Raw genomic sequence first — 16494 nt, forward strand, 5'->3', positions numbered from 1 at the left:
TACTGTACTACACTTGACTAATACTGGACTACACCTGACTCATATTGGACTACACTTTACTAATACTGGACTAAGCTATACTAATTCTGGACTACACTTGACTAATACTGGACTACACTTGACTAAACTCCTGTGACTATCAATTGAATGTCTTACAGTGTGTGGGTGCAATCTGAGCAGACGCAGTGCAGACGTGGATGCAGTCTGAGCAGATGCAGCGCACAGGCACTTCAACAATATGCTTGTCATACTTTTAGAATTTAAGGCACAGGTCCAATGTTTTTCAAACCTCTAGTGTACAAATAGCTGTTTTTTTGCATGGAATGTCATATTAAAACAATTAAAGGAGAGATATGATGTCTATAATATAGTGTTGTCTATAAAACATGTTCACCCACCAGGCTGAAATGTCCACCATAAAGCACAAGGATGAAGCATTAAATTGAATAAAGTTCTGAAAACACTAGTCAGTCCAGCACTGGAGACACCGCTGCCTCTCTGAGGACCTGCTGAGCTGAGTCCATTTACAACAGAACCATGGTTATTAAAGAGCTCCCAGACTGCCCAGGGACTTAGTTTAATGCTGTTTATGGACAACACAAATCATAAATGACACCCTCTACACTCTGTTGTTTTACACACTCACTTGATGGAGTTATGTCCTGTCAATTAAACAGAACTCATTAAAAGTACAATAACAGAGTGGCAAACAGAGCAGTAACTGTTACTTATTTCTAGGATCCTGACTGTCCTGCTGTTTCATTTATAATGGGTTTGATGGGTTAGTCTGGACTGAGGACAGTGCTGCATTGCAGAGACATTATTGGTAAGGCAACAGAGGAGAAAGAAAATTAACTATTAGTTAATTAACTAATAAATCACAACAGAAACATTACAGCAACTTTCAGTCACACTTAATTAACTAGTATTGTAAAACACAAAGTTGACACAGCAGAATTTGAACTGTGCCTTTAACTGTGAACATTACGACCTTTTTGTTTCTTCACCCATCGAGGGGAAACACTCCTGGGAATCTTGTTTAGCTCAACACAACTGGATCAGGTGTTTTAGTTTAGTGTTGATGCTTTAGGTTATGAGCGGTGTTTATGATGAGCATTGGTGCTGAAGATTAGGGTAGGTGTTTTAGATTAGGGTAGGTGTTTTAGATTAGGGTAGGTGTTTTAGATTAGGCTTGGTACTACTGCTGGGCAATAGATTCATGGGATCAAAGTTCAACACTGATGCTCAATGTGGACAAAATTAACTGCACAAATCACAACAATCTAATCACAAACAGTCTAATTTGTGTTCTAAGAATACATCTAGAACAGCTCAGTGTGGTTTAATAAAGAGCAACTAGAACAGCTCAGTGTGGTTTAATGAAGAGCAGCTAGAACAGCTCAGTGTGGTTTAATGAAGAGCAGCTAGAACAGCTCATGGTGGTTTCATGAAGAGCAGCTAGAACAGCTCATGGTGGTTTAATGAAGAGCAGCTAGAACAGCTCAGTGTGGTTTAATAAAGAGCAACTAGAACAGCTCAGTGTGGTTTAATAAAGAGCAACTAGAACAGCTCAGTGTGGTTTAATGAAGAGCAGCTAGAACAGCTCAGTGTGGTTTAATGAAGAGCAGCTAGAACAGCTCATGGTGGTTTCATGAAGAGCAGCTAGAACAGCTCATGGTGGTTTAATGAAGAGCAGCTAGAACAGCTCAGTGTGGTTTAATGAAGAGCAGCTAGAACAGCTCATGGTGGTTTCATGAAGAGCAACTAGAACAGCTCATGGTGGTTTAATGAAGAGCAGCTAGAACAGCTCATGGTGGTTTAATGAAGAGCAGCTAGAACAGCTCATGGTGGTTTCATGAAGAGCAGCTAGAACAGCTCATGGTGGTTTAATGAAGAGCAACTAGAACAGCTCAGTGTGGTTTAATGAAGAGCAGCTAGAACAGCTCATGGTGGTTTCATGAAGAGCAACTAGAACAGCTCATGGTGGTTTAATGAAGAGCAACCCACATCCCTGCTCCAACACACGGGTGTAGTAGCACTCGTTAAGACACCTACTAGATTAGCAAAGCCACAGAGCAGGAGAAGATGAAGCAGAGAGTCTCAGTGGGAGGTTTCAGCAGTGCTGTTTGTGCCTTTAAACAGTCTCCTGTGTGGCATCTCACTGAAACACAACCAATCTTTATTAAACCACAAAGGCAACGGTGTGTGTTGTATATTTAGACTTTCAGTGAGGTTCCACATAAGTTAACGATGCCAAGCTGAAATAACAGATGAGACCCTGCTGTAGTAGGACGTTCTAGTGGGCCCTCAGTAAAACCTAATAACAATGATCAATGCTTCTATTAGTCATGTCTCACACGTACATCGGCTGTGTGTGTGTGTGAGGGTATTGATATAGTGGCCTTGGTCAGATATGATCAAGCTTACACATCCTGTAAACATTCGGCTCATTCACAGCATAACTACACAAAACACGTCACTCCGAACATGGTGAGATTCAGAGAAGTTCCAAGAAGCTCCCAGCATGGTGTGCTGCTGTTTGTCTGCTAGTTTAGAACTACGAGGTGGAAAAGCTTGCGTGTCCGCAGAAACTGCTTTTGCTGCAGGTTCATAGAAGTTCCATATGATGTTTACCTGTCTGCAAATGTTCAATATTAAACACCAGTCCAAAACAACATCTTTGAGCAAAGGACACACACAGGCACTATGAGAGAACCTGCTGTAGAAAATGTGCTGTGGTACACAAATTAGAACCAAATCCACTGTAATAGCACCATTACCCGTCAGACGCTTGTCCTGTGGGAGAAGAACAACCCGCACTTCACCTGAACCCAACGTGCTCTTGTGAAAGGCCCGACCCAGAGCACACACAGCTGACCCAGAGCTCACACAACCCATCCCAGAGCAGCTATGTGCTCCTCTATGGAGAGAGCTCAGAACAGAGGGAGATGCGGACAAGCTCTGTACGGAGGAGCTTGATCCAAACACCTTCACTGTTGGCATTCTCCTTCTTTCCAGCTCTGTGGTTCGTAAATGGCTGCATGCTAGCACAATGTTCAGGAAGGGGCCAGGCATGAAGATCCTTCTCAGGGTCAGACAATCACGTCCTTCAGCACTCTGAGATAAAAGGTAGGAATTTGGAAAAGACATAGCAATGTAAGAGAAAGCAGTGAGGGCATCATGCCAACCTTACGCCAGGGTGATCATGTTGAAACGCCTCAACTTAAATGACAAAAAATCACAACAACATAGAGTTTGGGTCCAAAAGATACACATGAATTCATAATATGATTGAGAGCTATGAAAGTTAATGAGAGCGTATGTTGCTTATTAAAGTAGATGACTACTAATTATGAGGACAGACTAAGGCACAGCAAAGGAAAAAGAAGATCACTGATTACAGGTCTGAACAATGTAATACAGGCCTGTGGAAAGTGCCACTCTGAAACCAAAGCTACATTTCTGAGTGGCAGTGACAGATGCATCTGTCCTTACTCATGATTGAGTTAAAATGTCAGCCCCTAATGAGCTGTGCTATAAATAACTCTCATACCCTCCCCGTGCTTATAAGCTTCATAAACAGTTTATCTGTAATCACAATAGTTATTGCTGTCAGAGCTGATTCATAGTATTACCTCCTGATGTATTACAGTGGGACTTTCAGAAGGATTTACAAAAGGAGAAGTATTATGTTTAATTGAAATTAAAACCACTGATGTGAAAACATGGGGAGATTAAATTTGAGGTGCATATAACATTTCAGTGAAGGGGGAAGCCTAGCTGCACTTCTGCTGAACACTGTTATTAAATCACAGGCCCACACAAAGAACTCCCTGAATCTCAAGTTGCACTACACGAATTTCACTGTGGTTTCATTTTCCTCCCAATGTTTCAGCTCAGCAAGCGCGTCTAAGTGTAGATCTGAAGAGCCGTAATTAAAAGCGTCATTACTGTCTGACTTGCATCCGCAGATTCATCCTCGCAGCATTTTCAACACATGCCGTCGCCCCGCGACACCCACCGTACTCGCTGTCGTAGAACACGACACCCACCGTACTCGCTGTCGAACACGACACCCACCGTACTCGCTGTCGTAGAACACGACACCCACCGTACTCGCTGTCGTAGAACACGACACCCACCGTACTCGCTGTCGTAGAACGCGACACCCACCGTACTCGCTGTCGTAGAACGCGACACCCACCGTACTCGCTGTCGTAGAACATTATGAACTTGTGCCAGTGCAGGTCGGACAGCGTGGTCAGCAGGACGTCCCCGAGACGCACGGGCGGCCGGGCGGCCAGCGTGTAGCGCTCCCCGTCGGGGCTGGGGTTGAGCTGACACTCGCTCCGCGGGGCCCCGCCTCCGCTCCGCTGGATGAAGAGGTGAGGGATGTGCATGGCGTCTGTCAGGGACTGCAGCGCGTTGGCAGCCGCACAACCTGTGGAGGACACCAGCGCCAGGATGCCCTGGTTCATCAGCTCACACGCTAGAGAGAGAGAGAGAGAGAGAGAGAGAGAGGCAAATTAGCTTAAATGGAAGAGTGACAGATAGAAAAGTGAGGCAAAGTGTAAAAATGCCAGAAGACAGCAGAAGCGCAAAAGTCAAAGCCGAGTGTGAACATGGGAGTATATGAGGAGAGAGTGGGGGAGCTAACACGTATCAGAGAGACCAACACGTATCAGAGAGACCAACACGCATCAGAGAGACCAACACGCATCAGAGAGACCAACACGCATCAGAGAGACCAACACGTATCGGAAAGACCAACACGTATCAGAGAGACCAACACGTATCAGAGAGACCAACACGTTTCAGAGAGACCAACACGTTTCAGAGAGACCAACACATATCAGAGAGACCAACACATATCAGAGAGACCAACACGTATAGAGACCCACATGTATCAGAGAGACCAACTCGTATCATAGAGACCAACACGCATCAGAGAGACCAACACGCATCAGAGAGACCAACACGCATCAGAGAGACCAACACGCATCAGAGAGACCAACGCGTATCAGAGAGACCAACACGTATCAGAGAGACCAACACGCATCAGAGAGACCAACACACATCAGAGAGACCAACACACATCAGAGAGACCAACACACATCAGAGAGACCTACGTGTGTCATAGAGACCAACACGTATCAGAGAGACCAACACGTATCAGAGAGACCTACGTGTGTCATAGAGACCAACACAGATCAGAGAGACCCATGCGTATCAGAGAGACTAATGCGCATCAGAGAGACCAACATGTATCAGAGACCAACGCATATCAGAGAGACCAACGTGTATCAGAGAGACCAACATGTATCAGAGAGACCAACACGTATCAGAGAGACCAACACGCATCAGAGAGACCAACACGCATCAGAGAGACCAACACGTATAGAGACCCACACATATCAGAGAGACCAACACGTATCAGAGAGACCAACACGCATCAGAGAGACCAACACGCATCAGAGAGACCAACACGCATCAGAGAGACCAACACGTATCAGAGAGACCAACATGTATCAGAGAGACCAACATGTATCAGAGAGACCAACACGTATAGAGACCCACACGTATCAGAGAGACCAACTCGTATCATAGAGACCAACACGCATCAGAGAGACCAACACGCATCAGAGAGACCAACACGCATCAGAGAGACCAACACACATCAGAGACCAACGCGTATCAGAGAGACCAACACGTATAGAGACCCACACGTATCAGAGAGACCAACTCGTATCATAGAGACCAACACGCATCAGAGAGACCAACACACATCAGAGACCAACGCGTATCAGAGAGACCAACGCGTATCAGAGAGACCAACGCGTATCAGAGAGACCAACACGTATCAGAGAGACCAACACGTATCAGAGAGACCAACACGCATCAGAGAGACCAACACGCATCAGAGAGACCAACACGCATCAGAGAGACCAACACACATCAGAGACCTACGCGTATCATAGAGACCAACGCGTATCAGAGAGACCTACGTGTATCATAGAGACCAACACAGATCAGAGAGACCCATGCGTATCAGAGAGACCAATGCGTATCAGAGAGACCAACATGTATCAGAGACCAACGCGTATCAGAGAGACCAACGTGTATCAGAGAGACCAACATGTATCAGAGAGACCAACACGTATCAGAGAGACCAACACGCATCAGAGAGACCCACACGTATCAGAGAGACCAACACGTATCAGAGAGACCAACACGCATCAGAGAGACCAACACGCATCAGAGAGACCAACATGCATCAGAGACCTACGCGTATCATAGAGACCAACGCGTATCAGAGAGACCAACATGTATCAGAGAGACCAACGCGTATCATAGAGACCAACGCGTATCAGAGAGACCAACACAGATCAGAGACCTACGTGTATCATAGAGACCAACACAGATCAGAGAGACCCATGCGTATCAGAGAGACCAATGCGTATCAGAGAGACCAACACGCATCAGAGAGACCAACACGCATCAGAGAGACCAACGCGCATCAGAGAGACCTTCATATATCACAGAGACGTAAATGTGTGCAGAATCATGTGAAGGAACTTCATCATCATTACAACACACGGACTTTGACAACATGTTCAGACGACTAAGCGTTGGACAACAGTGCCCGTGTTGGACAGCAGTGCCCGTGTTGGACAGCAGTGCCCGTGTTGGACAGCAGTGCCCGTGTTGGACAGTGAGAGGAGGTGAAGAGCCCAGACCATCACCTCTCCAGCACCCACCCGCTTGTGTTGCCTTTCAGTGGAATACAGTTAGGGATGCGCAGGCTTAGCTTAGCCTCATTAGCGCCTTTGTAGCGTAACCAGCCCTGTGTCTCTACTTTAATGAAGTTACACTCAGATCCCAAACTACACAAGCACCACATCAGTGAGAAGCAAAGAACACAACTAAAAACCACAGGCGCCTGGCATCAGGTGTGAGAATGAGAGGGAGGATCACACTCAGAACATGACACCACCCATCATCACCCTCCACCACCCACCCATCATCATCACCCACCCTTCACCACCACCCACCATCACCCTCCACCCACCCACCCTCAACTCTCCACCACCACCCATCATCTCCCACCACATTCCACCACCCACCCACCACCCACAACCCTCCACCCACCACCTTTAATGATACACAACCGCCCGAAAACAAGATGTCAGAGGGAATTAAACTTACGTGCTGTGACTTGTTTTTTCTAAAGGAGATTAAAGAAATATGTGTAGCGTCTCATAATCACGTTAAAAAGGTTGGACAAAATTGTTATTAACATTTGCAATTACACAGCATAGTAAAAAATAATTTAATCTGTTCAATTTAGCTCACTTATTCACTGCAGCACAGACACAATTGTTTGTTGGTGAACAGGTTTTACTAAAGAAACTACAGTATGCAGAACACACCAGTCAAGATCACAAAACACACCAGTCAAGATCACAAAACACACCAGTCAACGTCACAAAACACACCAATGTAACAAAACACACCAGTCAACATCACAAAACACACCAGTCAACAACACACAACACACCAGTCACAACACACCAGTCAACAACACAAAACTCACCAGTCACACCACAAAACACACCAGTCACAACAAAAAACACACCGATCACACCACAAAACACACCAGTCACAACACAAAACACACCAGTCACACCACAAAACACACCAGTCACACCACAAAACACACCAGTCACAACATAAAACACACCAATCACAACAAAAAACACACCAATCACAACAAAAAACACACGAATCACACCACAAAACACACCAGTCACAACAAAAAACACACCAGTCACAACAAAAAACACACCAGTCACACCACAAAACACACCAGTCACACCACAAAACACACCAGTCACAACACAAAACAGCAGTTAACAACACAAAATACACCAACCAGTAATGACACACAACACACCAGTCAACAACACAAAACACAGCAGGAAACAAAGGAAGACATAGTCCACAGGAAGAACACCACTGAGGAAGAGAGGACAGGTGAGAACGCAGCTGAACTTGTCCCCGGGCAGGACTCAGGTACAGCGCTGGCTACATCCGCCTGCTGTAATTTACTCTTCAGGATTGCCTATCAATCACTTTCTTTATTACACCATGAGTGCCATCACTTAGCCTGATGAGTTTATATTTACGTTTTCTGTACTGTAACTGTCTTAGTTTAAGATTGTTCTTACTTTGCTAATTACAATTATTCTACTTTTTCTGCAGTGAAATTGTGGCTGTTCTAAGCCATCAGAAATTACTCTGTAATAGTGAATAATTAATCTAATATTACGGTAGCCTAACTCTACTTGCTGATGATGGGTTTATTGAAACTCAATCCCTTTTCACGATTGTACTGTTGTTTTCAGAATTGTGTTGCTTTGTGCATTTCTGCTAGGATCACATTACACTGAGTGTAATGAATTTGAAAAACAGGCATGGCATAAAATGTCAAACACCGTGAATCGTTTAAACAGAAGCACCACAGTGATGCTGTGAAGACCAGTTTCATAAAGCAGGCTGTCAGCGGCACGTCACGCCCACACACACACACACACACACACACACACACACACACACACACACACACACACACACACACACACACACACACACTTCCCTTTTGTTATTTCTGTTTTATGCAGAGTGAATGCACTTGTTGGAGCTGGAAGAGAGAGAGAGAGAGAGAGAGAGAGAGAGAGAGAGAGAGAGAGAGAGAGAGAGAGAGAGAGAGAGGGGAAGAAAGAAAGAGAGAGAGGTAGAGAGATAGTGAGAGAGAGAAAGAGGGAGAGAGAGCATGTGACTCTACGTTTTCTCGGAGACCTGTTATAGCATGTGCTGGTGCTTTAATGCTGTGGAGAAACCAGGCCCATGTCTGTTGTTGCTGGATAATGAATGAACTTCAGTCATTATGAACATTTCTGTCGGTCTGCTTCAGGTCATGTGATTCTCCAAATCTCGTCTACTTCCATGGGAACCAACTGGACTGTCTGTAGACATATGGCCCAGTTTTCAGAAACACAGATGAATCATTTGCAGGTAGATATAATGCATTGTGAATGGGGAGAGCCATTTAACATGTATGAATGTGATTCTCCATTCATATTTATTTAGTCTTGTATGAGGATGGGAACTTTGTTGCTGGATTTACCTTGAAAGCACTGAGAATTATAATTGCAACTACAATCTTTAAATGTTGCAAGTATTGCTGTGAGTTATTGGTTATTGTATTTGTAACACTCCTCAGATGATGTAGTTATTGGTTATTGTATTTGTAACACTCCTCAGATGTTGTAGTTATCGTATTTGTAACACTCCTCAGATGATGTAGTTATTGTATTTGTAACACTCCTCAGGTGATGTAGTTATTGGTTATTGTATTTGTAACACTCCTCAGGTGATGTAGTTATTGGTTATAGTATTTGTAACACTCCTCAGATGTTGTAGTTATAGTATTTGTAACACTCCTCAGATGTTGTAGTTATAGTATTTGTAACACTCCTCAGATGTTGTAGTTATAGTATTTGTAACACTCCTCAGGTGATGTAGTCAGACATCCCAAGTCTCCCGGAAGCTGCGGGAGTCTCCCACATTTCGGTAGTGTCTCCCTGATACCCACGAGTCACATATAATCTCCCGGAATTCAGAACGAGTGACCCACACAAACGCGCACACAGGTGACACTTTTTTTTTTCTCTAATCGCGAGTGGGAAGGAGAGAGAGGGGGTTCTGATTGGCCTGTTCTCTGCAGTCACCTTCCCGCCGCTCGCTCAACAACTTACACTCAGGGGGTAACCTCCCTGAAATCAACTTTTGCAACTTGGGATGCCTGTGTAGTTATTGTATTTGTAACACTCCTCAGGTGTTGTAGTTATCGTACTTGTAACACTCATCAGGTGATTTAGTTATTGTACTTGTAACACTCCTCAGGTAATGTAGTTATTGTATTTGTAACACTCCTCAGGTGACGTAGTTATCATATTTTTAACACTCCTCAGGTGACATAGTTATTGTATTTTTAACACTCCACAGGTGATGTAGTTATTGTATTTTTAACACTCCTCAGGTGATGTAGTTATTGTATTTGTAACACTCCTCAGGTGATGTAGTTATTGTATTTTTAACACTCCTCAGGTGATGTAGTTATTGTATTTGTAACACTCCTCAGGTGATGTAGTTATTGTATTTGTAACACTCCTCAGGTGACGTAGTTATCATATTTTTAACACTCCTCAGGTGACATAGTTATTGTATTTTTAACACTCCTCAGGTGATGTAGTTATTGTATTTTTAACACTCCTCAGGTGATGTAGTTATTGTATTTGTAACACTCCTCAGGTGATGTAGTTATTGTATTTTTAACACTCCTCAGGTGATGTAGTTATTGTATTTGTAACACTCCTCAGGTGATGTAGTTATTGTATTTGTAACACTCCTCAGGTGATGTAGTTATTGTATTTGTAACACTCCTCAGGTGATGTAGTTATTGTATTTTTAACACTCCTCAGGTGATGTAGTTATTGTATTTGTAACACTCCTCAGGTGATGTAGTTATTGTATTTGTAACACTCCTCAGGTGATGTAGTTATTGTATTTGTAACACTCCTCAGGTGATGTAGTTATTGTATTTGTAACACTCCTCAGGTGATGTAGTTATTGTATTTGAAACACTCCTCAGGTGATGTAGTTATTGTATTTGAAACACTCCTCAGGTGATGTAGTTATTGTATTTGTAACACTCCTCAGGTGATGTAGTTATTGTATTTGAAACACTCCTCAGGTGATGTAGTTATTGTATTTGTAACACTCCTCAGGCGTTTCCATATAAGCAGGTAATGGCAGACTGGAAGTGCTGCTATGGGAGAAGAGGTTACAGTTTAGACTTAATTATACAGTTTACTGGTCATAACTGTAGAGAAGCTGAACCTTTTAAGATGTGTGTAGCTGTAATAGGCTGACAGATTAAGTGGCCTAAAAGACAGGAGAGAGACAGCAATAACTTGCAAAAAAATATAGCGCAAAATAGAGAAAAATACATAATCAACAAGTCAAAATATAGAATGAAATAACATCATACTAGGCAGAGAACACTTTATATTAGCAACATTCAATACATACAGGGGGACATGTAGTGTACTATAATCTCATGTGGTGTACCATACTCTCATGTAGTGCACTATACTCTCATATAGTGTACCATATTCTCATATAGTGTACTATACTATCATGTAGTGTACTATACTCTCATATAGTGTACCATATTCTCATATAGTGTACTATACTATCATGTAGTGTACTATACTCTCATGTGGTGTACCATATTCTCATGTAGTGTACTATACTATCATGTAGTGTACTATACTCTCATGGTACTTCTAGCCCAGATATTGAGATAGTCAGTCTGCTCTGCAGGGCTGATCTTTAATCAGTCCTAGGAGAAGGGCTGTGCAGATATCTGACCTTTGACCTTAATCCCACTCCACTAATGAACATACATAATGCTTGTGAGACAGTGACACTAGAACAGTGTTCCTTGCTCTGTGTTAATGGTGGAGAGTAGGGGATTATAATTCATTGTGACTGTTCAACCTTTCATAATGAACACTGTAGATATAGTGAATCTGGAACACTTCATAGGGTAATGTGGAGAATATTGTAGTGCCACACAGAGAAAGAGGCAGAGCCTTCTGGATCACTCCAGATCAAATCCATAAACACCATTCTCATGATCTCACTCCTAAACACCACACTCATGATCTCACTCCTAAACACCACACTCATGATCTCACTCCTAAACACCATTCTCATGATCTCACTCCTAAACACCACTCTCATGATCTCACTCCTAAACACCACTCTCATGATCTCACTCCTAAACACCACTCTCATGATCTCACTCCTAAACACCATTCTCATGATCTCTCATCTCTAAACACCATTCTCATTATTTCTCATCTCTCCTGCAGTCGTCATTTTCTCTGTAGGAGGGAAGAAATGCTTCGCTCACTAGCTAGAAGAGAACGAGACACATTCAGTCATAATTCTACACAGAGTCTTTACAGCACAAAGCCTTTTACAAAACAGATTTGTTCAAACTGGTTGGATTATTTGCCTCTTTGCACAGTTTGTTCTATAATTCATTAATATATAATGTAGGATATCCATTATTATAGAAGACAAGCCATTTTGTTTTGGGAGTTTGGTAAACAACCGTCTACCTTGAGATGGACGGCAAACGATGTTCACACTATTGGAATCTTTCACTTATTGTGAGAAACTGTGATGTTTTTAGACATTTTTTTACCATGTATCAACATACACTCAGAGCACTTTAAAAGGACGGGGGAAAAACATTTTTAAAAATGAATTACAGTTTGAAAGCAGCAGGGACGCGAGTGCGGAGGCAGGCTCTCTCTGGAATCAGATAAGACCCCGTTTGGTCACGTCAGGTGAACGTGCTCCAGTCCTGAACATCCCGCCTCTCTTTAGTCCCCTTGTTTTCATGTCCCCCAATCACACTGCAATCAAATTTGACTGTATCAAAAGCTAGTTGTGACCCCACACAGAATGTGATTGGATTGTGATGAAAAACTCTCACTCACTCACAGTTGGAGGTGGTAATGGACAAATGTTGACCAAATTAATGCTTTTTATATTAGCATACAACTATATAATCACTGTAATAATAATAATGTAAACAACGAGACACAACCCTGGACGAGACGAGCCCTAGACGAGACACAAACCTGGACGAGATGAGCCCTAGATGAGACGAGCCCTGGATGAGATGCAACCCTAGATGCTACGCAGCCCTGGAAGAGACACAACCCTGGACGAGACAAGCTCTGGATGAGACTCAACCATAGATGCTACGCAGCTCTGGACGAGATGAGCCTTGGACGCGACAAGCCCTGGAGGAGATGCAACCCTGGAGGAGACAAGCCCTAGACGACACGCAAACCTGGACGAGACGCAGGCTTGGACGAGACCAGCCCTAGACGAGATGCAACCCTGGATGAGACAAGCCCTAGACGACACGCAAACCTGGACGAGACGCAGGCTTGGACGAGACGAGCCCTAGACAAGACACAGCCCTGGACGAGACACAGCCCTGGACAAGACTCAGCCCTGGACAAGACGAGCCCTGGACAAGACGAGCCCTGGACGAGACACAGCCCTGGACAAGACGAGCCTTGGACAAGACGAGCCATGGACGAGATGCGACCCTAGATGCTACACAGCCCTGGACGAGACACAATCCTGGACAAGAAGAGCCCTGGACAACACTAAAGTGTCCTAAAGCAGGACTCTGGTAATTCAGAGAACTTGTATGAAAAAGCAGTGATGGACTGGAGAGGAATAGGGCGGTTAATGCAGGAATAGGGCAGATAAAACAGGAATAGGGCGGTTAAAGAAGGAATTGGGGTGATAAAGCAGGAATAGGGTGGTTAAAGTAGGAATAGGGCAAATAAAACAGGAATAGGGCTGTTCTATGTTTGGCGCTTTTTTGAAGGTTGCAAAACAGGCATGTTATACAAACACAGATTTATCAGATAAATGATTTAGTGATGAAAATGAAGGCATACAGTACTGAAGATGAGGTGAGTAAGGGTAACTGGTGAGGGTAACTGGCAGTGTTGCGAATAACGCCGTTATAATAACGGTGTTAGGTAACGGCGTCATTTTGTCAGTAACGGGATAATATAATTAATTACTTTTCCTGTCGTTACAACGCCGTTTACGTTACTGGTCATTAAAAGCGGTGCGTTACTATATATTGATATACTAATGCGAGCGGACCCCTGCCCAGGCTAGTGAGGAGTAACAGATCTCGATAGTTCACAGTTCTCGGTGTAACACCTGTTTAACTTAACAAGTCAGTAAGCGATTGGCTAAGGCAGCGTTATGATAGCCAATCAGCGCCAGTGTTTTTACACGCGCGCCGAAGCAGGCGAGTGACACGACACAAACGGAGAATAGGCCGAAATGGCGTCAGGTGCAAGCCGAAGAAAATTAGCATTTTCAAGACGATACAAACATTATTTAAGAAAATACTTGAAGTTCCTGAATGTCTACCAGACTGGGTATTTGATTTATTTAATTAAGAATAGAGTGGTTGTGGTTTTGTATATCTTGTTTACTTTAGTCTCTGCTGTGTTTCTCTGTACCTTGTATTATTTCAGAATTCTTATTTTACATAAACGCATTTTCCTTGCATAGTCGCTGTGGTTCGTTGTATTCATTCGTTAGTGTTTCAGTTTAGTTTGGTATGCCTCGTAAGTCGCGCACTCTCCGTGTGGGCGCGGTTTCTTTAAAGGAGACTAGCTCCGCTAAGGTAGCAGTCCACTCTTCACCGCAAATGTGTCCAACCCCAACTCCCACCGCGTTACAGCACTGGTCTGTGGATGTGCAATAAATATCAAAAGTTAAACAATTTTCTCATCTACTCATTTCAACTGACTGTGAAAACTGCTTAAAAAAATTAATTGACATATAACCTTTTTTTAACTGTAACGCAAATAGTTACTTTCCCTGGTAACGAGTTACTTTTATTATAGAGTAATTCAGTTACTAACTCAGTTACTTTTTTGAACAAGTAGTGAGTAACTATAACTAATTACTTTTTTAAAGTAACGTTCCCAACACTGGTAACTGGTGTGGGTAACTGGTGAGGGTAACTGGTGTGGGTAACTGGTGTGGGTAACTGGTGAGGGTAACTGGTGAGGGTTCTGGGTAGAAACAACCAGGATCAGTAATAAAATCATTCACTGGGTTAGTTATACAGGATTCAGTAAACCATTGAATAACTGAACCACATTTGAAGAAAGTACAAGCTCAGCTAGGGACTAACAGACTAATAGATGGTGTGGCTGTGTGTGTTTACGCAGGTTATTATGCTATTCTAAAATGTTAATAGAAACATGTTTAACTCAAACAGCTGCAAATTAAGTGTCACATAATAATTGGATTCAGTGCTAGTGACTACTAGATTAAAGATGTTATTCATTAATGGGAACCAGACTAAAGACATTTAGTGCATTACTAAGAGGTCTTTAAACACTGAGACAGTAAAGCTGGCTGTGTTTAAGCTTCACGGTCGTCCAAATCTGTGTGTCCGTAGGCGTGGGACACCTACAAATGAGATGCGTGGTGACGGAGGCTCTGGTGGTGCAGGTGAGACAGCGGGACATGAGAACGTACAAGTAGCACCAGTGGTCCACCTGATGGTCCAGAACTGGGTCACCACAGATGTGACGAGGTGGAGCTCTTTAGAAAATAACCTCTCCAGTGGATTTAGACTCATTTCCTCATGTGGGAGTTCAGGAGAATCCCAGCATCAGGACGGCAGCACTGAGGGAGAACTCTGGCTTTGCCTGTTCACTCGGAGCACTGACACGTCTCCACCACGTCACACTGAATCTTCTCACTGATCAGAAGCTGTCCAGGCAGGTGGACAGAGTGTCCATGTCTAGAAGAATGGAAAGTGCCTTGGTATGATGGCATTACAAAGATCACCTAATGGTCAAACCTGTTGTAGTAACTGCCATATTCTTTGGAAGTTCTGACATACACACAGCTTCCTTCAATCCCTTTTATCATGATATGTTATTTTATCTTTATAAATTAGCTTATTATGATAATGAGCCAAATTAGGGTTAGGGTTAGGACGCATATTTCAGATTCTATTTAGACATTGTCTTACAGACTACAGGCTTCTCAACACACACACACACACACACACACACACACACACACACACACACACACACACACACAAACACAAACACACAAACACACACAAAAGAACCAGTGGCCATTCTCCACTCACCTCTGGCATCAACAAGGCCCACAGAACTGTCGCTCATTGGATATTTTTTTCAGACCATTCTCTGTAAACTCTAGAGATGGTTGTACATGAAAATCCCAGTAGATCAGCAGTTTCTGAAATACTCAGACCAGCAACAACCATGTCACGTTCAAAGTCACTTAAATCACATTTCTTCCCCATTCTGATGCTCAGTTTGAACTGCAGGTGTACCTAATAAAGTGGCCGGTGAGCGTATATACATGCATACACGCATATGTGCTCACACATGTACGCACATTCATGCATGAACACACATACATGCATGTATACATGCACACATACACACAAGTCTGTATATTATTTTATGACACAGTTCTAACAATGAATAAAATTGCTTTCTAAACTGATACATGACAGTGAAAGGCAAAGACTAAAGACACAAAGAAAGATAAAAATGACATGACGGATGAGGAAAAAGCAAAGAAGCATAAAGAAGTGAGAGAAGAGTGAGAAACAGAGAGAGGGAGAGGGAGGGGGACGGAAAGAGGGAGGAGGGGCAGAGAGCTGTAGGTAGAGGGAGAGACAGAAAGGAGTGATAGAGAGAGCTGCAGGTAGAGGGATAGGGAAAACCAGAGAAAAAGAGGGAGGAG

The 16494-nt window shown here is 43.3% G+C and overlaps 1 protein-coding gene across 1 annotated transcript in view; it reads right to left on the minus strand.

Annotated features, from left to right (window-relative positions):
* Positions 1-16494, minus strand: part of grid1a (glutamate receptor, ionotropic, delta 1a) — a 267052-nt gene that overhangs the window by 111024 nt on the left and 139534 nt on the right. The window contains exon 3 of the mRNA XM_076978701.1: positions 4205-4489. Coding sequence (XP_076834816.1) covers positions 4205-4489 — 285 coding nt within the window. The remainder of the gene's footprint in view (positions 1-4204; positions 4490-16494) is intronic.

Source organism: Brachyhypopomus gauderio, chromosome 17 (genome assembly GCF_052324685.1).
Source record: "Brachyhypopomus gauderio isolate BG-103 chromosome 17, BGAUD_0.2, whole genome shotgun sequence".
NCBI classification, from domain to species: Eukaryota; Metazoa; Chordata; class Actinopteri; order Gymnotiformes; family Hypopomidae; genus Brachyhypopomus; species Brachyhypopomus gauderio.